This window comes from Oncorhynchus gorbuscha, linkage group LG09 (assembly GCF_021184085.1).
Source record: "Oncorhynchus gorbuscha isolate QuinsamMale2020 ecotype Even-year linkage group LG09, OgorEven_v1.0, whole genome shotgun sequence".
NCBI classification, from domain to species: Eukaryota; Metazoa; Chordata; class Actinopteri; order Salmoniformes; family Salmonidae; genus Oncorhynchus; species Oncorhynchus gorbuscha.
This window is the reverse complement of record NC_060181.1, coordinates 97,655,005-97,677,788: the sequence shown is the minus strand read 5'-3', so window position 1 is coordinate 97,677,788 and position 22,784 is coordinate 97,655,005. Positions and strand designations below refer to the sequence as shown.

Here is a 22,784-nt window from a genome sequence, read left to right as displayed (position 1 = left end):
CTGGTAACTCTATGGTATGTTCTGACTCCCCCATCCTGGTAACTCTATGGTATGTTCTGACTCCCATCCTGGTAACTCTATGGTATGTTCTGACTCCCCCATCCTGGTAACTCTATGGTATGTTCTGACTCTCATCCTGGTAACTCTATGGTATGTTCTGACTCCCCCATCCTGGTAACTCTATGGTATGTTCTGACTCTCATCCTGGTAACTCTATGGTATGTTCTGACTCCCCCATCCTGGTAACTCTATGGTATGTTCTGACTCCCCCATCCTGGTAACTCTATGGTATGTTCTGACTCCTATCCTGGTAACTCTATGGTATGTTCTGACTCTCATCCTGATAACTCTATGGTATGTTCTGACTCCCCCATCCTGGTAACTCTATGGTATGTTCTGACTCCCATCCTGGTAACTCTATGGTATGTTCTGACTCCCCCATCCTGGTAACTCTATGGTATGTTCTGACTCCCATCCTGGTAACTCTATGGTATGTTCTGACTCCCCCATCCTGGTAACTCTATGGTATGTTCTGACTCCCCCATCCTGGTAACTCTATGGTATGTTCTGACTCCCCCATCCTGGTAACTCTATGGTATGTTCTGACTCCCCCATCCTGGTAACTCTATGGTATGTTCTGACTCCTCCATCCTGGTAACTCTATGGTATGTTCTGACTCCCCCATCCTGGTAACTCTATGGTATGTTCTGACTCCCATCCTGGTAACTCTATGGTATGTTCTGACTCCCATCCTGGTAACTCTATGGTATGTTCTGACTCCCATCCTGGTAACTCTATGGTATGTTCTGACTCCACCATCCTGGTAACTCTATGGTATGTTCTGACTCTCATCCTGATAACTCTATGGTATGTTCTGACTCTCATCCTGGTAACTGTATGGTATGTTCTGACTCCCATCCTGGTAACTCTATGGTATGTTCTGACTCCCCCATCCTGGTAACTCTATGGTATGTTCTGACTCCCATCCTGGTAACTCTATGGTATGTTCTGACTCTCATCCTGGTAACTCTATGGTATGTTCTGACTCTCATCCTGGTAACTCTATCTGACTCTCATCCTGGTAACTCTATGGTATGTTCTGACTCCCCCATCCTGGTAACTCTATGGTATGTACTGACTCCCATCCTGGTAACTCTATGGTATGTTCTGACTCCCATCCTGGTAACTCTATGGTATGTTCTGACTCTCATCCTGATAACTCTATGGTATGTTCTGACTCCCCCATCCTGATAACTCTATGGTATGTACTGACTCCCCCATCCTGGTAACTCTATGGTATGTTCTGACTCCCCCATCCTGGTAACTCTATGGTATGTTCTGACTCTCATCCTGATAACTCTATGGTATGTTCTGACTCCCTCATCCTGGTAACTCTATGGTATGTTCTGACTCTCATCCTGGTAACTCTATGGTATGTTCTGACTCCCCCATCCTGGTAACTCTATGGTATGTTCTGACTCCCCCATCCTGGTAACTCTATGGTATGTTCTGACTCTCATCCTGGTAACTCTATGGTATGTTCTGACTCCCCCATCCTGGTAACTCTATGGTATGTTCTGACTCCCCCATCCTGGTAACTCTATAGTATGTTCTGACTCCCCCATCCTGGTAACTCTATGGTATGTTCTGACTCCCATCCTGGTAACTCTATGGTATGTTATGACTCTCATCCTGGTAACTCTATGGTATGTTCTGACTCCCCCATCCTGGTAACTCTATGGTATGTTCTGACTCCCCTATCCTGGTAACTCTATGGTATGTTCTGACTCCCATCCTGGTAACTCTATGGTATGTTCTGACTCTCATCCTAGTAACTCTATGGTATGTTCTGACTCCCATCCTGGTAACTCTATGGTATGTTCTGACTCCCCCATCCTGGTAACTCTATGGTATGTTCTGACTCTCATCCTGGTAACTCTATGGTATGTTCTGACTCCCCCATCCTGGTAACTCTATGGTATGTTCTGACTCCCCCATCCTGGTAACTCTATGGTATGTTCTGACTCTCATCCTGGTAACTCTATGGTATGTTCTGACTCCCATCCTGGTAACTCTATGGTATGTTCTGACTCCCCCATCCTGGTAACTCTATGGTATGTTCTGACTCTCATCCTGGTAACTCTATGGTATGTTCTGACTCCCCCATCCTGGTAACTCTATGGTATGTTCTGACTCCCCCATCCTGGTAACTCTATGGTATGTTCTGACTCCCCCATCCTGGTAACTCTATGGTATGTTCTGACTCCCCTATCCTAGTAACTCTATGGTATGTTCTGACTCCCCCATCCTGGTAACTCTATGGTATGTTCTGACTCTCATCCTGGTAACTCTATGGTATGTTCTGACTCCCATCCTGGTAACTCTATGGTATGTTCTGACTCCCCCATCCTGGTAACTCTATGGTATGTTCTGACTCCCCCATCCTGGTAACTCTATGGTATGTTCTGACTCTCATCCTGGTAACTCTATGGTATGTTCTGACTCCCATCCTGGTAACTCTATGGTATGTTCTGACTCCCCCATCCTGGTAACTCTATGGTATGTTCTGACTCTCATCCTGGTAATGTTCTCTATCCTAGGTATGTTCTGACTCCCCCATCCTGGTAACTCTATGGTATGTTCTGACTCCCCCATCCTGGTAACTCTATGGTATGTACTGACTCTCATCCTGATAACTCTATGGTATGTTCTGACTCCCCCATCCTGGTAACTCTATGGTATGTTCTGACTCCCATCCTGGTAACTCTATGGTATGTTCTGACTCCCATCCTGGTAACTCTATGGTATGTTCTGACTCCCATCCTGGTAACTCTATGGTATGTTCTGACTCCCCCATCCTGGTAACTCTATGGTATGTTCTGACTCTCATCCTGGTAACTCTATCCTCCCATCCTGGTAACTCTATGGTATGTTCTGACTCCCATCCTGGTAACTCTATGGTATGTTCTGACTCCCCATCCTGGTAACTCTATGGTATGTTCTGACTCTCATCCTGGTAACTCTATGGTATGTTCTGACTCCCCCATCCTGATAACTCTATGGTATGTACTGACTCTCATCCTGGTAACTCTATGGTATGTTCTGACTCCCATCCTGGTAACTCTATGGTATGTTCTGACTCCCATCCTGGTAACTCTATGGTATGTTCCTGGTAACTCTATGGTTTGTTCTGACTCCCCTATCCTGGTAACTCTATGGTATGTTCTGACTCCCCATCCTGGTAACTCTATGGTATGTTCTGACTCCCATCCTGTAACTCTATGGTATGTTCTGACTCCCCCATCCTGGTAACTCTATGGTGTTCTGTTCTGAACTCTATGGTATGTTCCTCCCATCCTGGTATAACCTATGGTATGTTCTGACTCCCATCCTGGTAACTCTATGGTATGTTCTGACTACCCCATCCTGGTAACTCTATGGTATGTTCTGACTCTCATCCTGATAACTCTATGGTATGTTCTGACTCCCCCATCCTGGTAACTCTATGGTATGTTCTGACTCTCATCCTGGTAACTCTATGGTATGTTCTGACTCCCCCATCCTGGTAACTCTATGGTATGTTCTGACTCCCCCATCCTGGTAACTCTATGGTATGTTCTGACTCTCATCCTGGTAACTCTATGGTATGTTCTGACTCCCCCATCCTGGTAACTCTATGGTATGTTCTGACTCTCATCCTGGTAACTCTATGGTATGTTCTGACTCCCCCATCCTGGTAACTCTATGGTATGTTCTGACTCCCCCATCCTGGTAACTCTATGGTATGTTCTGACTCCCCCATCCTGGTAACTCTATGGTATGTTCTGACTCCCATCCTGGTAACTCTATGGTATGTTCTGACTCTCATCCTGGTAACTCTATGGTATGTTCTGACTCCCCCATCCTGGTAACTCTATGGTATGTTCTGACTCCCCTATCCTGGTAACTCTATGGTATGTTCTGACTCCCATCCTGGTAACTCTATGGTATGTTCTGACTCTCATCCTGGTAACTCTATGGTATGTTCTGACTCCCTGGTAACTCTATGGTATGTTCTGACTCCCCCATCCTGGTAACTCTATGGTATGTTCTGACTCTCATCCTGGTAACTCTATGGTATGTTCTGACTCCCCATCCTGGTAACTCTATGGTATGTTCTGACTCCCCCATCCTGGTAACTCTATGGTATGTTCTGACTCTCATCCTGGTAACTCTATGGTATGTTCTGACTCCCCCATCCTGGTAACTCTATGGTATGTTCTGACTCTCATCCTGGTAACTCTATGGTATGTTCTGACTCCCATCCTGGTAACTCTATGGTATGTTCTGACTCCCCCATCCTGGTAACTCTATGGTATGTTCTGACTCCATCCTGGTAACTCTATGGTATGTTCTGACTCCCCATCCTGGTAACTCTATGGTATGTTCTGACTCCCATCCTGGTAACTCTATGGTATGTTCTGACTCTCATCCTGGTAACTCTATGGTATGTTCTGACTCCCTATCCTGGTAACTCTATGGTATGTTCTGACTCCCCCATCCTGGTAACTCTATGGTATGTTCTGACTCTCATCCTGAACTCTATGGTATGTTCTGACTCCCATCCTGGTAACTCTATGGTATGTTCTGACTCCCCCATCCTGGTAACTCTATGGTATGTTCTGACTCCCCCATCCTGGTAACTCTATGGTATGTTCTGACTCTCATCCTGGTAACTCTATGGTATGTTCTGACTCCCATCCTGGTAACTCTATGGTATGTTCTGACTCCCCCATCCTGGTAACTCTATGGTATGTACTGACTCTCATCCTGATAACTCTATGGTATGTTCTGACTCCCCCATCCTGGTAACTCTATGGTATGTTCTGACTCCCATCCTGGTAACTCTATGGTATGTTCTGACTCCCATCCTGGTAACTCTATGGTATGTTCTGACTCCCATCCTGGTAACTCTATGGTATGTTCTGACTCCCCCATCCTGGTAACTCTATGGTATGTTCTGACTCTCATCCTGGTAACTCTATGGTATGTTCTGACTCCCATCCTGGTAACTCTATGGTATGTTCTGACTCTATGGTATGTTCTGACTCCCCCATCCTGGTAACTCTATGGTATGTTCTGACTCTCATCCTGGTAACTCTATGGTATGTTCTGACTCCCCCATCCTGATAACTCTATGGTATGTACTGACTCTCATCCTGGTAACTCTATGGTATGTTCTGACTCCCATCCTGGTAACTCTATGGTATGTTCTGACTCCCATCCTGGTAACTCTATGGTATGTTCTGACTCCCCCATCCTGGTAACGCTATGGTATGTTCTGACTCCCCTATCCTGGTAACTCTATGGTATGTTCTGACTCCCCCATCCTGGTAACTCTATGGTATGTTCTGACTCCCATCCTGATAACTCTATGGTATGTTCTGACTCCCCTATCCTGGTAACTCTATGGCATGTTCTGACTCCCCCATCCTGGTAACTCTATGGTATGTTCTGACTCCCATCCTGATCCTGGTAATCCTGGTAACTGGTATGTTCTGACTCCCCCATCCTGGTAACTCTATGGCATGTTCTGACTCCCCCATCCTGGTAACTCTATGGTATGTTCTGACTCCCATCCTGATAACTCTATGGTATGTTCTGACTCCCATCCTGGTAACTCTATGGTATGTTCTGACTCCCCCATCCTGGTAACTCTATGGTATGTTCTGACTCCCCTATCCTGGTAACTCTATGGTATGTTCTGACTCCCCCATCCTGGTAACTCTATGGTATGTACTGACTCTCATCCTGATAACTCTATGGTATGTTCTGACTCCCCCATCCTGGTAACTCTATGGTATGTTCTGACTCCCATCCTGGTAACTCTATGGTATGTTCTGACTCCCATCCTGGTAACTCTATGGTATGTTCTGACTCCCATCCTGGTAACTCTATGGTATGTTCTGACTCCCCCATCCTGGTAACTCTATGGTATGTTCTGACTCTCATCCTGGTAACTCTATGGTATGTTCTGACTCCCATCCTGGTAACTCTATGGTATGTTCTGACTCCCATCCTGGTAACTCTATGGTATGTTCTGACTCCCCATCCTGGTAACTCTATGGTATGTTCTGACTCTCATCCTGGTAACTCTATGGTATGTTCTGACTCCCCCATCCTGATAACTCTATGGTATGTACTGACTCTCATCCTGGTAACTCTATGGTATGTTCTGACTCCCATCCTGGTAACTCTATGGTATGTTCTGACTCCCATCCTGGTAACTCTATGGTATGTTCTGACTCCCCATCCTGGTAACTCTATGGTATGTTCTGGGTAACTCTATGGTATGTTCTGACTCCCCATCCTGGTAACTCTATGGTATGTTCTGACTCCCATCCTGATAACTCTATGGTATGTTCTGACTCCCCTATCCTGGTAACTCTATGGCATGTTCTGACTCCCCCATCCTGGTAACTCTATGGTATGTTCTGACTCCCATCCTGATAACTCAATGGTATGTTCTGACTCCCATCCTGGTAACTCTATGGTATGTTCTGACTCCCCCATCCTGGTAACTCTATGGCATGTTCTGACTCCCCCATCCTGGTAACTCTATGGTATGTTCTGACTCCCATCCTGATAACTCTATGGTATGTTCTGACTCCCATCCTGGTAACTCTATGGTATGTTCTGACTCCCCCATCCTGGTAACTCTATGGTATGTTCTGACTCCCATCCTGGTAACTCTATGGTATGTTCTGACTCCCATCCTGGTAACTCTATGGTATGTTCTGACTCCCATCCTGGTAACTCTATGGTATGTTCTGACTCCCCCATCCTGGTAACTCTATGGTATGTTCTGACTCCCATCCTGGTAACTCTATGGTATGTTCTGACTCCCATCTTGATAACTCTATGGTATGTTCTGACTCCCCCATCCTGGTAACTCTATGGTATGTTCTGACTCCCATCCTGGTAACTCTATGGTATGTTCTGACTCCCCCATCCTGGTAACTCTATGGTATGTTCTGACTCTCATCCTGATAACTCTATGGTATGTTTTCCCGTTTCAGCACTTCCTGCCCGCCTCGCGAGATTAAACTGGATCTTGTTTGTTGGCCTGAATTGCAAATATCTGACTTTGTTTTTCAGAGAGTTGCAGATTAATTTCCCTCGTAGTTTCCAAGGAGTCGGTTTCCTTCCAAAATGAAAATAGGCTACAAACATTTGAATGAGGTTGAAATAATGAAAGATGAACTCATTCAGTGATCCCATTCCATAATTAAAATATGAGTTGATTTTTCAGAAAGTCGGGGTGGTGGGGGGAGTATCACCGGAGACGTTTGTGTGTCCGTCTGTCCTCAGTAAGCTGTAGTCTGTCTTTCCTATGCTCGTTGCCCAGCAACCATGAAATGTGCTGAGCCTCTCCCTCTCTCTCTCTGATGTATCAGATAGTATGATGAGGCAGGTAGGCCTCTCCCTCTCCCTCTCTCTGATGTATCAGATAGTATGATGAGGCAGGTAGGCCCCTCCCTCTCCCTCTCTCCTCTGGCAGGTAGGCCCCTGTATCAGATAGTATGATGAGGCAGGTAGGCCTCTCCTCTCCCTCTCTGATGTATCAGATAGTATGATGAGGCAGGTAGGCCCCTCCCTCTCCCTCTGATGTATCAGATAGTATGATGAGGCAGGTAGGCCCCTCCCTCTCCCTCTGATGTATCAGATAGTATGATGAGGCAGGTAGGCCCCTCCCTCTCCCTCTCCCTCTGATGTATCAGATAGTATGATGAGGCAGGTAGGCCCCTCCCTCTCCCTCTGATGTATCAGATAGTATGATGAGGCAGGTAGGCCCCTCCCTCTCCCTCTCTCTCTGATGTATCAGATAGTATGATGAGGCAGGTAGGCCCCTCCCTCTCCCTCTCTCTGATGTATCAGATAGTATGATGAAGCAGGTAGGCCCCTCCCTCTCTCTGATGTATCAGATCTCTGATGTATCAGATAGTATGATGAAGCAGGTAGGCCCCTCCCTCTCCCTCTGATGTATCAGATAGTATGATGAGGCAGGTAGGCCCTCCTCTCCCTCTGATGTATCAGATAGTATGATGAGGCAGGTAGGCCCCTCCCTCTCCCTCTGATGTATCAGATAGTATGATGAGGCAGGTAGGCCCCTCCTCTCCCTCTGATGTATCAGATAGTATGATGAGGCAGGTAGGCCCCTCCCTCTCTGATGTATCAGATAGTATGATGAGGCAGGTAGGCCCCTCCCTCTCCCTCTGATGTATCAGATAGTATGATGAGGCAGGTAGGCCCCTCCCTCTCCCTCTCTCTCTGATGTATCAGATAGTATGATGAGGCAGGTAGGCCCCTCCCTCTCTCTCTGATGTATCAGATAGTATGATGAGGCAGGTAGGCCCCTCCCTCTCCCTCTGATGTATCAGATAGTATGATGAGGCAGGTAGGCCCCTCCCTCTCCCTCTGATGTATCAGATAGTATGATGAGGCAGGTAGGCCCCTCCCTCTCCCTCTCCTCTCTGATGTATCAGATAGTATGATGAGGCAGGTAGGCCCCTCCTCTCCCTCTCCCTCTCTCCCTCTCTGATGTATCAGATAGTATGATGAGGCAGGTAGGCCCCTCCCTCTCCCTCCCTCTCCCTCTCCCTCTGATGTATCAGATAGTATGATGAGGCAGGTAGGCCCCCCTCTCCCTCTGATGTATCCTCTCCCTCTGATGTATCAGATAGTATGATGAGGCAGGTAGGCCCCTCCCTCTCCCTCTCCCTCTCTCTCTCTGATGTATCAGATAGTATGATGAGGCAGGTAGGCCCCTCCCTCTCCCTCTGATGTATCAGATAGTATGATGAGGCAGGTAGGCCCCTCCCTCTCTCTCTGATGTATCAGATAGTATGATGAGGCAGGTAGGCCCCTCCCTCTCCCTCTCTCTCTCTGATGTATCAGATAGTATGATGAGGCAGGTAGGCCCCTCCCTCTCCCTCTCCCTCTCTCTCTCTGATGTATCAGATAGTATGATGAGGCAGGTAGGCCCCTCCCTCTCCCTCTCCCTCTCTGATGTATCAGATAGTATGATGAGGCAGGTAGGCCCCTCCCTCTCCCTCTCCCTCTCTGATGTATCAGATAGTATGATGAAGCAGGTAGGCCCCTCCCTCTCCCTCTGATGACACACACAGACTAACCCTGCCAGACACACACAGACTAACCCTGCCAGACACACACAGACTAACCCTGCCAGACACACACATACTAACCCTCCCAGACACACAGACTAACCCTGCCAGACACACAGACTAACCCTGCCAGACACACAGACTAACCCTGCCAGACACACACAGACTAACCCTGCCAGACACACAGACTAACCCTGCCAGACACACAGACTAACCCTGCCAGACACACAGACTAACCCTGCCAGACACACACAGACTAACCCTGCCAGACACACACAGACTAACCCTGCCAGACACACAGACTAACCCTGCCAGACACACAGACTAACCCTGCCAGACACACAGACTAACCCTGCCAGACACACAGACTAACCCTGCCAGACACACAGACTAACCCTGCCAGACACACACAGACTAACCCTGCCAGACACACACAGACTAACCCTGCCAGACACAGACCCTGCCAGACACACAACCCTGAGACACACAGACTAACCCTGCCAGACACACACAGACTAACCCTGCCAGACACACACAGACTAACCCTGCCAGACACACACAGACTAACCCTGCCAGACACACACAGACTAACCCTGCCAGACACACACAGACTAACCCTGCCAGACACACACAGACTAACCCTGCCAGACACACACAGACTAACCCTGCCAGACACACACAGACTAACCCTACCAGACACACAGGATAACCCTGCCAGACATACAGACTAACCCTGCCAGACACACAGACTAACCCTGCCAGACACACACAGACTAACCCTGCCAGACACACACAGACTAACCCTGCCAGACACACACAGACTAACCCTGCCAGACACACACAGACTAACCCTGCCAGACACACAGACTAACCCTGCCAGACACACAGACTAACCCTGCCAGACACACAGACTAACCCTGCCAGACACACAGACTAACCCTGCCAGACACACACAGACTAATCCTGCCAGACACACAGACTAACCCTGCCAGACACACACAGACTAACCCTGCCAGACACACAGACTAACCCTGCCAGACACACAGACTAACCCTGCCAGACACACAGACTAACCCTGCCAGACACACAGACTAACCCTGCCAGACACACAGACTAACCCTGACACACAGACTAACCCTGCCAGACACACAGACTAACCCTGCTGCCAGACACACAGACTAACCCTCCCAGACACACAGACTAACCCTGCCAGACACACAGACTAACCCTGCCAGACACACAGACTAACCCTGCCAGACACACACAGACTAATCCTGCCAGACACACAGACTAACCCTGCCAGACACACACAGACTAATCCTGCCAGACACACAGACTAACCCTGCCAGACACACAGACTAACCCTGCCAGACACACAGACTAACCCTGCCAGACACACACAGACTAACCCTGCCAGACACACACATACTAACCCTGCCAGACACACACAGACTAACCCTGCCAGACACACACAGACTAACCCTGCCAGACACACAGACTAACCCTGCCAGACACACACATACTAACCCTGCCAGACACACACAGACTAACCCTGCCAGACACACAGACTAACCCTGCCAGACACACAGACTAACCCTGCCAGACACACAGACTAACCCTGCCAGACACACACAGACTAATCCTGCCAGACACACAGACTAACCCTGCCAGACACACAGACTAACCCTGCCAGACACACAGACTAACCCTGCCAGACACACACAGACTAACCCTGCCAGACACACAGACTAACCCTGCCAGACACACACAGACTAACCCTGCCAGACACACAACCAGACTAACCCTGCCAGACACACAGACATACTAACCCTGCCAGACACACAGACAACCCTGACTAATCCTGCCAGACACACAGACTAACCCTGCCAGACACACAGACTAACCCTGCCAGACACACAGACTAACCCTGCCAGACACACACAGACTAATCCTGCCAGACACACAGACTAACCCTGCCAGACACACAGACTAACCCTGCCAGACACACAGACTAAGCCTGCCAGACACACACAGACTAACCCTGCCAGACACACAGACTAACCCTGCCAGACACACACAGACTCACCCTGCCAGACACACACAGACTAACCCTTCCAGACACACACATACTAACCCTGCCAGACACACACAGACTAACCCTGCCAGACACACACAGACTAACCCTGCCAGACACACATACTAACCCTGCCAGACACACACAGACTAACCCTGCCAGACACACACATACTAACCCTGCCAGACACACACAGACTAACCCTGCCAGACACACACAGACTAATCCTGCCAGACACCCATCAGCCACAGAGAGAAAGTGTCAACAGCAAAAAGACAAGTGGTGATGGACACAACCAACCACATCCCCTCATCACAGTCTGTCTGTAACACACAACCAACCACATCCCCTCATCACAGTCTGTCTGTAACACACAACCAACCACATCCCCTCATCACAGTCTGTCTGTAACACACAACCAACCACATCCCCTCATCACAGTCTGTCTGTAACACACAACCAACCACATCCCCTCATCACAGTCTGTCTGTAACACACAACCAACCACATCCCTCATCACAGTCTGTCTGTAACACACAACCAACCACATCCCTCATCACAGTCTGTCTGTAACACACAACCAACCAACACCCCTCATCACAGTCTGTCTGTAACCTCATCACAGTCTGTCTGTAACACACAACCAACCACATCCCCTCATCACAGTCTGTCTGTAACACACAACCAACCACATCCCCTCATCACAGTCTGTCTGTAACACACAACCAACCACATCCCCTCATCACAGTCTGTCTGTAACCACATCCCCTCATCAACCAACCACATCCCCCCCTCATCACAGTCTGTCTGTAACACACCAATCCAACCACATCCACATCCTCATCACAGTCTGTCTGTAACACACAACCAACCACATCCCCTCATCACAGTCTCCCCTCATCACAGTCTGTAACACACAACCAACCACATCCCCTCATCACAGTCTGTCTGTAACACACAACCAACCACATCCCCTCATCACAGTCTGTCTGTAACACACAACCAACCACATCCCCTCATCACAGTCTGTCTGTAACACACAACCAACCACATCCACAGTCTCTGTATCCCTCATCAGTCTGTCTGTAACACACAACCAACCACATCCCCTCATCACAGTCTGTCTGTAACACACAACCAACCCCTCATCACATCCCACAACCAACCACATCCCCTCATCACAGTCTGTCTGTAACACACAACCAACCACATCCCCTCATCACAGTCTGTCTGTAACACACAACCAACCACATCCCCTCATCACAGTCTGTCTGTAACACACAACCAACCACATCCCCTCATCACAGTCTGTCTGTAACACACAACCAACCACATCCCCTCATCACAGTCTGTCTGTAACACACAACCAACCACATCCCCTCATCACAGTCTGTCTGTAACACACAACCAACCACATCCCCTCATCACAGTCTGTCTGTAACACACAACCAACCACATCCCCTCATCACAGTCTGTCTGTAACACACAACCAACCACATCCCCTCATCACAGTCTGTCTGTAACACACACACCATAACACACACCATAACAGAGTGATTTGGGGGGTCATGACCCTAACCAGAGTGAGGTGGGGGGGGGTTGTGACCCTAGCCAGGGTGAGGTGGGGGGGTCGTGACCCTAGCCAGAGTGAGGTGGGGGTCGTGATCCTAGCCAGAGTGAGGTGGGGTGTCATGACCCTAGCCAGGGTGAGGTGGGGGGTCGTGACCCGAGCCAGGGTGAGGTGGGGGGTCATGACCCGAGCCAGGGTGAGGTGGGGGTCGTGACCCTAGCCAGGGTGAGGTGGGGGGTTGTGACCCTAGCAAGGGTGAGTTGGGGGTCGTGACCCTAGCCAGTGTGAGGTGGGGGTCGTGAGCCTAGCCAGGGTGAGGTGGGGGGTCATGACCCTAGCCAGGGTGAGGTGGGGGTCGTGACCCGAGCCAGGGTGAGGTGGGGGGGTCATGACCCGAGCCAGGGTGAGGTGGGGGGGTCGTGACCCTAGCCAGTGTGAGGTGGGGGTCGTGAGCCTAGCCAGGGTGAGGTGGGGGGTCATGACCCTAGCCAGGGTGAGGTGGGGGGGTCGTGACCCGAGCCAGGGTGAGGTGGGGGGGTCATGACCCGAGCCAGGGTGAGGTGGGGGGGTCGTGACCCTAACCAGGTGCCTTATTTTAAACCACGGTGGAAAACTACAAAGAAGATCTGAGAGCCAGAGAGACAAAGACGTCCCAAAACGCATCCATGTTGAGGAAAGGATTTTATGGGGAAGAGAGGAAAGGGTAAGCACCTTCTTCTTCTTTCAGGAGGACAAACAACACAATGTACTACCCTGAACTAGGATACAATCAAATGACTTTTAAATAGATTTTATACCACTGTGTACAAGAGAAAGGATAAAATCTCTGGTAATCGAATCAAGGAGAGACATCTGCTAATGTAAAGTGTGAAAACAAACGCGTTAAGTTATTAAGAGAGGATAAATTCTCTCCATGACCAGAACAACAACATTCTCCTCTCAAACTGTTGAACAATAAGTAGTGAGCCCCCACACACACACACACACACAGAGAGAGAAATGCATTCCCATGTTGCAGCTGTTCAGTTCTAGTAAACACCGAGTAGGCAGAGTAGGCAGACAGATAGAACACACGAGTAGGCAGACAGATAAAACACATGAGTAGGCAGACAGATAAAACACCACATAACATGCCAAGCCTCTACACGTGACGCAGCCTGTAGAAAACACTGGATTATAATCCTGTAGAAAACACTGGATTATAATCCTGTAGAAAACACTGGATTATAATCCTGTAGAAAACACTGACCGATTAATTTTTGTTTATTTTATTGAACCTTTCTTTAACTAGTCAGTTACACAACAGGGCCAATGATGGCCTACCAGAAGGCAAAAGGCCTCCTGCGGGGACGGGGGCCTGGGATTAAATATATAAACATTTAAATATAGGACAAAACACACATCACGACAAGAGAGACATCACAACACTACATAAAGAGAGACCTAAGACGACAACATAGCAAGGCAGCAACACATGACAACACAGCATGGTAGCAACACATGACAACGCAGCATGGTAGCAACACATGACAACACAGCATGGTAGCAACACATGACAACACAGCATGGTAGCAACACATGACAGCACAGCATGGTAGCAACACATGACAACACAGCATGGTAGCAACACATGACAGCACAGCATGGTAGCAACACATGACAACACAGCATGGTAGCAACTCCACATGACAACACAGCATGGTAGCAACACATGACAGCACAGCATGGTAGCAACACATGACAACACAGCATGGTAGCAACACATGACAGCACAGCATGGTAGCAACTCCACATGACAACACAGCATGGTAGCAACACATGACAACACAGCATGGTAGCAACACAACATGACAACAGCATGGTAGCAACACAACGTGGCATCAGCACAAGATGGTACAAACATTATTGGGCACAGACAACAGCACAAAGGTCAAGAAGGTAGACAACAATACATCACACAAAGCAGCCACAACTGTCAGTAAGAGTGTCCATGATTGAGTCTTTGAATGAAGAGATTGAGATAAAACTGTCCAGTTTGAGTGTTTGTTGCAGCTCGTTCCAGTCGCTAGCTGCAGTGAACTGAAAAGAGGAGCGACCCAGAGATCTGTGTGTTTTGGGGACCTTTAACAGAATGTGACTGGCAGAACGGGTGTTGTATGTGGAGGACGAGGGCTGCAGTAGATATCTCAGATAGGGGGGAGTGAGGCCTAAGACGGTTTTATAAATAAGCATTAACCAGTGGGTCTTGCGACGGGTACACAGAGATGACCAGTTTACAGAGGAGTACAGAGTGCAGTGATGTGTCCTATAAGGAGCATTGGTGGCAAATCTGATGGCCGAGTGGTAAAGAACATCTAGCCGCTCGAGAGCACCCTTACCTGCCGATCTATAAATGATGTCTCCATAATCTAGCATGGGTAGGATGGTCATCTGAATCACGGTTAGTTTGGCAGCCGGGGTGAAAGAGAAGCGATTACGATAGAGGAAACCAAGTCTAGATTTAACCTTAGCCTGCAGCTTTAATAAGTGCTGAGAGAAGGACAGTGTACCGTCTAGCCCAACTCCCAAGTATGTGTATGAGGTGACTACCTCAAGCTCTAAACCCTCAGAGGTAGTAATCACACCGGTGAGGACAGGGGCATATTCTTCTTACCAAACCACATGACCTTTGTTTTGGAGGTGTTCAGAACCAGGTTAAGGGCAGATAAAGCTTGTTGGACACTAAGAAAGCTTTGTTAACACAAAATCCGGGGAGGGGCCAGCTGAGTATAAAACTGTATCATCTGCATGTAAATGGATGAGAGAGCTTCCAACTGCCTGAACTATGTAGGAAGCTCTCTCTGTCTGTAGTTCTGTAATTGACTAGCAGTAGCCAATCATTGTTTCCACTTCCACTTCTCTCTCTCTCTCTGTCTCTCTCTCTCTCTCTCTCTCTCTCTCTCTCTCTCTCTCTCTCTCTCTCTTTCTCTCTCTCTCTCTTTCTCTCTCTCTCTCTCTCTCTCTCTCTCTCTCTCTCTCTCTCTCTCTTTCTCTCTCTCTCTCTCTCTGTCTCTCTCTCTCTGTCTCTCTCTCACACACACACACACACACACACACACACACACACACACACACACACACACACACACACACACACACACACACACACACACACACACACACACACACACACACACACACACACACACACACACACACACACACACACACACACAGCATTCAGTCTCGTCAAGTTGGTTAATTTGTCTAGTTCTTCATATCGGTATAAATTAAGGAAGGAGAGCAGCAGCACCAGGCTAAACTAATGGTTTTCTTCCCAGAAAGAGCTACTGATATCTGGCTACTGTTCCAGAAGCCCTGAGGCGTCACACTGGTTTAGTTCAAAGCCGATCTTCTTGAAAATAAGGTAATAGCTTACGGTAGGGTTATATACCTTCCAACACCCCTGGTAGAAAAATAAATCCTCCAAACATGATGAATGGATTATGATGGATAAAATGTGTGTGTTATTACCATGTTATTACTATGATATAAAGATCAATTCATTATAAAGTGTATCTAATGGAAACAGATAGTGAAGTATTTCAATAACTGTAGCGTGATCAACATTACATCTTGTTATTATAATGTTATTACTATTGTACGATATATGGTCAATGTACTAACTATATATATATTAATTTGGTTTTAGCGCAAAAATATATATATACCTTTGAAATATGTTTGAGATCATTTAGAAAACAACATGTCATTGGATTTAGAAGAGACGGGATCCGTGAAATCCAATAGTCAAGAAAAAACAGAAGTCTTCCTCACAAACGTTTAGGCTGCTTAGTTTTCAGGGTCTGTCTACACACGGTCCCTGTCATGGAGCTCAACACCGGACTAATCTCTGTCAAGGTACTCCAGCCTCTACATTCGGCTCTCAAGAGAAACATTTAACATAAAGTCGATCCGTTTCAAATGGCCCAAAAAACACAAGCACCGGTTCAAGTGAAAGGCTGACTACATTCACGCAACTTTAAAGACATTCTCTTCCCGCTGTAGGCTACGTCGTGTAACAGACGCAAATCCTGTTCTGATTTCCTAGAAACAAACTTTAATTTGACAGCAATCAATTTAAACAATGCCTACGCATGTAACCACAAGCTATATGGATTGTTAGGAGATAAAACAGGCTCCCGAGGGGTAACGCTGTAGCAAGCCTATACATGATTATGATAAATAACATGGGAATAATGTCAATATTGGAAACATAAACCATTAGGTTTACACTAAACAGACTGGAATAAATTACATTTAAAGTGCACATCTAGACACAAATCATTAGACCAAGACAATCAAATTAAATCCAAACATAATCCACTCATATAATCAAAGGTTAATCTGACGATTAAGAACATGTTGGATTTGAATGATCCTCCTCAATTATAACAAAGCTTGTTTGTGTAGATTGGCCTCTATGTCAAGCTACCCCGTAGATTGGCCTCTATGTCAAGCTACCCCGTAGATTGGCCTCTATGTCAAGCTACCCCGTAGATTGGCCTCTATGTCAAGCTACCCCGTAGATTGGCCTCTATGTCAAGCTACCCCGTAGATTGGCCTCTATGTCAAGCTACCCCGTAGATTGGCCTCTATGTCAAGCTACCCCGTAGATTGGCCTCTATGTCAAGCTACCCCGTAGATTGGCCTCTATGTCAAGCTACCCTGTAGATTGGCCTCTATGTCAAGCTACCCCGTAGATTGGCCTCTATGTCAAGCTACCCCGTAGATTGGCCTCTATGTCAAGCTACCCCGTAGATTGGCCTCTATGTCAAGCTACCCCGTAGATTGGCCTCTATGTCAAGCTACCCTGTAGATTAGCCTCTATGTCAAGCTACCCCGTAGATTGGCCTCTATGTCAAGCTACCCCGTAGATTGGCCTCTATGTCAAGCTACCCCGTAGATTGGCCTCTATGTCAAGCTACCCCGTAGATTGGACTCTATGTCAAGCTACCCCGTAGATTGGCCTCTATGTCAAGCTACCCCGTAGATTGACCTCTATGTCAAGCTACCCCGTAGATTGGCCTCTATGTCAAGCTACCCCGTAGATTGGCCTCTATGTCAAGCTACCCCGTAGATCGGCCTTTATGTCAAGCTACCCCGTAGATTGGCCTCTATGTCAAGCTACCCCGTAGATTGGCCTCTATGTCAAGCTACCCCGTAGATTGGCCTCTATGTCAAGCTACCCCGTAGATTGGCCTCTGTCAAGCTACCCCGTAGATTGGCCTCTATGTCAAGCTACCCCGTAGATTGGCCTCTATGTCAAGCTACCCCGTAGATTGGCCTCTATGTCAAGCTACCCCGTAGATTGGCCTCTATGTCAAGCTACCCCGTAGATTGGCCTCTATGTCAAGCTACCCCGTAGATTGGCCTCTATGTCAAGCTAACCCGTACCCGTAACCCATAGATTGGCCTCTATGTCAAGCTTCCCTGTAGATTGGCCTCTATGTCAAGCTACCCCGTAGATTGGCCTCTATGTCAAGCTACCCCGTAGATTGGCCTCTATGTCAAGCTACCCCGTAGATTGGCCTCTATGTCAAGCTACCCCGTAGATTGGCCTCTATGTCAAGCTAACCCGTAGATTGGCCTCTATGTCAAGCTACCCCGTAGATTGGCCTCTATGTCAAGCTACCCCGTAGATTGGCCTCTATGTCAAACTAACCCGTAGATTGGCCTCTATGTCAAGCTTCCCCGTAGATTGGCCTCTATGTCAAGCTACCCCATAGATTGGCCTCTATGTCAAGCTACCCCGTAGATTGGCCTCTGTCAAGCTACCCCGTAGATTGGCCTCTATGTCAAGCTACCCCGTAGATTGGCCTCTATGTCAAGCTACCCCGTAGATTGGCCTCTATGTCAAGCTACCCCGTAGATTGGCCTCTATGTCAAGCTACCCCGTAGATTGGCCTCTATGTCAAGCTACCCCGTAGATTGGCCTCTATGTCAAGCTAACCCGTACCCGTAACCCATAGATTGGCCTCTATGTCAAGCTTCCCTGTAGATTGGCCTCTATGTCAAGCTACCCCGTAGATTGGCCTCTATGTCAAGCTACCCCGTAGATTGGCCTCTATGTCAAGCTACCCCGTAGATTGGCCTCTATGTCAAGCTACCCCGTAGATTGGCCTCTATGTCAAGCTAACCCGTAGATTGGCCTCTATGTCAAGCTACCCCGTAGATTGGCCTCTATGTCAAGCTACCCCGTAGATTGGCCTCTATGTCAAACTAACCCGTAGATTGGCCTCTATGTCAAGCTTCCCCGTAGATTGGCCTCTATGTCAAGCTACCCCATAGATTGGCCTCTATGTCAAGCTACCCCGTAGATTGGCCTCTATGTCAAGCTACCCCGTAGATTGGCCTCTATGTCAAGCTACCCCGTAGATTGGCCTCTATGTCAAACTAACCCGTAGATTGGCCTCTATGTCAAGCTACCCCGTAGATTGGTCTCTATGTCAAGCTACCCCGTAGATTGGCCTCTATGTCAAGCTACCCCGTAGATTGGCCTCTATGTCAATCTACCCCGTTGACTGTTCGTATCTAAACACTCACAGTGAACATTTAATTTCAACAGATGCCCTGATGATACGAGAACACAATACATTGTTTCTCTATCCCTCACTACACTAAAACATGTTGTATTATAATCTCAGTGAAATATTGGGCATATTTGCTATTGTAGGTGAAACGTTATTTCACTTTTTTTTTAAATCGTAGGTTTTGTGAGGAAATGTAAGACTTCCAGCAGCCCGACTCCCCCCGGAGAACTAAACCGGCTCCCGATGACGCCCGCGGCGCGAGGAATTACCTTCCCTAAAGAGAACTGCCGCGGCGGTCTCGACGCACGTCGAGTCCCGCTGACAGTTCCAACGTGTAAAACACACAGCACATTCTGTCACTACACGTCGTTGAGGAATTGACTGTCTGTGAGGTATAAAACCCTCATTTTGAACTTGATAAATTAAAACATATGCTGAAAGATCGAACGAGATTTCAATCCATATTTAAATAAAATAGGAAATACTAGTTCGGGAAGACTAGACTAGGGAAAACCACTGTTCTCTTCTTATTTTCCGAAGGCTTTAGAAGGAAATATAATGATGTATTTATAATGGGTAATATTTTTGCTGATGCAAAGCGGTTCAAAGTCATATTTCAAATGGCACAGAACCCAAATGTGAGAACAGCCGTTGTAGGGCTGCGAACGGACTCGCTCCATAAAAACACGTACCTTCTTCACCGAGAAGTACTTGTGGTAAGCAACCCGCCAGTAAACATCCACACAGCCACGTTAATATATCCATGTTGCTGGGTGAAGTTTTAGTCTCCCGATCTTGGAGAGAAGAACTCGCAGTAAAAGTCCTCCTCGTACCTTTCCAAACTGTTTTCTCCACTCACGCGTCTCCACCGGGAAAGGGTCTGTCTGTGGTCGGGGTTCTCCACAACGGCGACTTCCACCACCTTATTTTGTTTCCTCTTTTTTTTTTAAGTAATATTTTTCCCAGGTTATTTCAATTCAATAATTGAATAGATTCAAAACCATTCTACCCCGCCACAAGATTTTTATTTTTTAAATAGAACATAAATATCACCCAGAGGATCTTCTATTCCAACGAAATAAAGCACTAGACAAAATACATCTGAAACTAAATCATCTGTATCAATTCAGAAGGTCCATAGCGGTTTTAGTCCACCGGTTTGACGCGTTCCGTGAGCTCATATCTGAAGTGAGTTGTTTTTCTTTTTGGCAGTGACAACATATGTCCTTATCTTTCCTTTGACTTTCTCCCTCCGGTACATTTACTTGTCCAAACCCCCCCCCATCCACCCGCCCCCCCAACCCCCCAAAAATAATCACAATCTAAACGAAACAGTCCAACTGTCCAAGGCTAGTGCGTAAAACCGTTATTCCGTACAGCACTCATCAAAAACTGTTTGTTTTTTTGCTGTTAGAAACACCCTTTATTCTATAATCTATAAGTAACACTCTGCTCTGTCTCTCCCGCGGTCCCCGCTCGTAGCTCCTTCCTCTACTCTGTCTCTCCCGCGGTCCCCGCTCGTAGCTCCTTCCTCTGCTCTGTCTCTCCCGCGGTCCCCGCTCGTAGCTCCTTCCTCTGCTCTGTCTCTCCCGCGGTCCCCGCTCGTAGCTCCTTCCTCTGCTCTGTCTCTCCCGCGGTCCCCGCTCGTAGCTCCTTCCTCTACTCTACTCTGTCTCTCCCGCGGTCCCCGCTCGTAGCTCCTTCCTCTGCTCTGTCTCTCCCGCGGTCCCCGCTCGTAGCTCCTTCCTCTACTCTGCTCGGAGTATTCTGTCCGAGTTTGAAGGCTCGGTTTTCCAGCAGCGCTGAGAGAGCAGCCAAGCCAGGCAGGCAGGCAGGCAGCATGTGTATGTAATAGCGTTAGAACGGAGCAGCTATCACATTACAGTCAGCACCTCGACCCGCCTCCTCACAGCCGCTGATTAAAGAGGACCACTCACTGCCTGCTGGAGCTCTTTCTTTCTTTCATTTATAAAAAGACAGTTACGGAAGGAAAAACAGAAGCGGAGCAAACACAGCCCCAAGCTCATGAAATGACATGTTAGTGGCGTATATAGGCTACAGTTACCACAGGCTGATTGAGCGTAATTATTATTTATGGAGAGAACTGGACAGGACTCCTGAGTGCTTAGATGTAAACTATTGGTATTCTTAGGCAATATGAACAAGCATTATACAGTCATTTAGTTACCATCATATTCTGAGAATAATCCATTTATACCATGTCATTGTTGAATACTAATTTCTAATTGGCTTGAGGTGCATTTCCCTGTAACGCACCTGTAACAGTATAATTGTAACGCGCTGTGACGCTATAATTCTATTCAATCTAATATGTTCTATTTCTGAGCTGCTTTTGAAAGGAAGCGCGTCATGGAGCACACCTTCCACGTGGTTCATTATTTTCCTTAGAACGCACCGTCCCTCGTTGATTTTCCCTAACGTAATGACAATACGGAGATAGATTGATGTCAGCAAAAGGCCAGGCATGCAGAATGCATCCCCTTAAAATGTTAATGACAAGTTGCGAGTTTACAAAGTCATTCAAAGTACATTTCCACCAGTCTTCCACACGGGGAAATACCTTTCGGAGTGCAAACCATTTTACTTATTGACAAGTACAGTTGTGTGAAACTGTACTCTGAAAATGCTGCCAGGCAGTGGAATGGTAATATGGTAATGTCTAGCTGACCTGGGCTAAATGCAACATTCACTTGACAGCAAGCTATGTAGAGTAGTGTTTTAACAAGGGCACAAGGTTCAAGTGTCTGAAGAATCAAAAATAAGGAGGAAAAACAGAATATATATAAACCATGTCATCAAATATAAGAAAAGGTTCAAATGCCAGCTGACAATGAAAACAGATTTAATCTTAGTGACTTAAAAACCCAGCCTGGTCTCATAGACCAGACGTAACATAATAAACTAAAATCCAGGACACTCAAATTAGCATGATATGTTACGTTTGGTATGGTTACGAAAGACAGAAGGTTACTTAAAGCAAACATAAAAGTAGGGTGGTTGGTCAGGGTCCACAACGAAAACGTCTAGCAACCCAAAGGTTACATTTAAAAAAAAAATGTTTTTAAACATTTATTTATTTCACCTTTATTTAACCAGGTAGGCCAGTTGAGAACACCTTTATTTAACCAGGTAGGCCAGTTGAGAACACCTTTATTTAACCAGGTAGGCCAGTTGAGAACACCTTTATTTAACCAGGTAGGCCAGTTGAGAACACCTTTATTTAACCAGGTAGGCCAGTTGAGAACACCTTTATTTAACCAGGTAGGCCAGTTGAGAACACCTTTATTTAACCAGGTAGGCCAGTTGAGAACACCTTTATTTAACCAGGTAGGCTAGTTGAGAACACCTTTATTTAACCAGGTAGGCTAGTTGAGAACACCTTT

At 47.2% G+C, this 22,784-nt stretch overlaps 1 protein-coding gene across 3 annotated transcripts in view; it reads right to left on the bottom strand.

Annotated features, from left to right (window-relative positions):
- The window catches only part of LOC124044301 (neuropilin-2-like), a 352,904-nt gene extending 332,254 nt beyond the window's left edge, over positions 1-20,650 (bottom strand). For all 3 annotated transcript variants that reach the window (XM_046363952.1, XM_046363953.1, XM_046363951.1), the window contains exon 1: positions 20,073-20,650. In XM_046363952.1, the coding sequence (XP_046219908.1) occupies positions 20,073-20,145 (73 nt within the window). In that variant the 5' untranslated portion in view covers positions 20,146-20,650. The remainder of the gene's footprint in view (positions 1-20,072) is intronic.
- Positions 20,651-22,784: the final 2,134 nt, after the last annotated feature.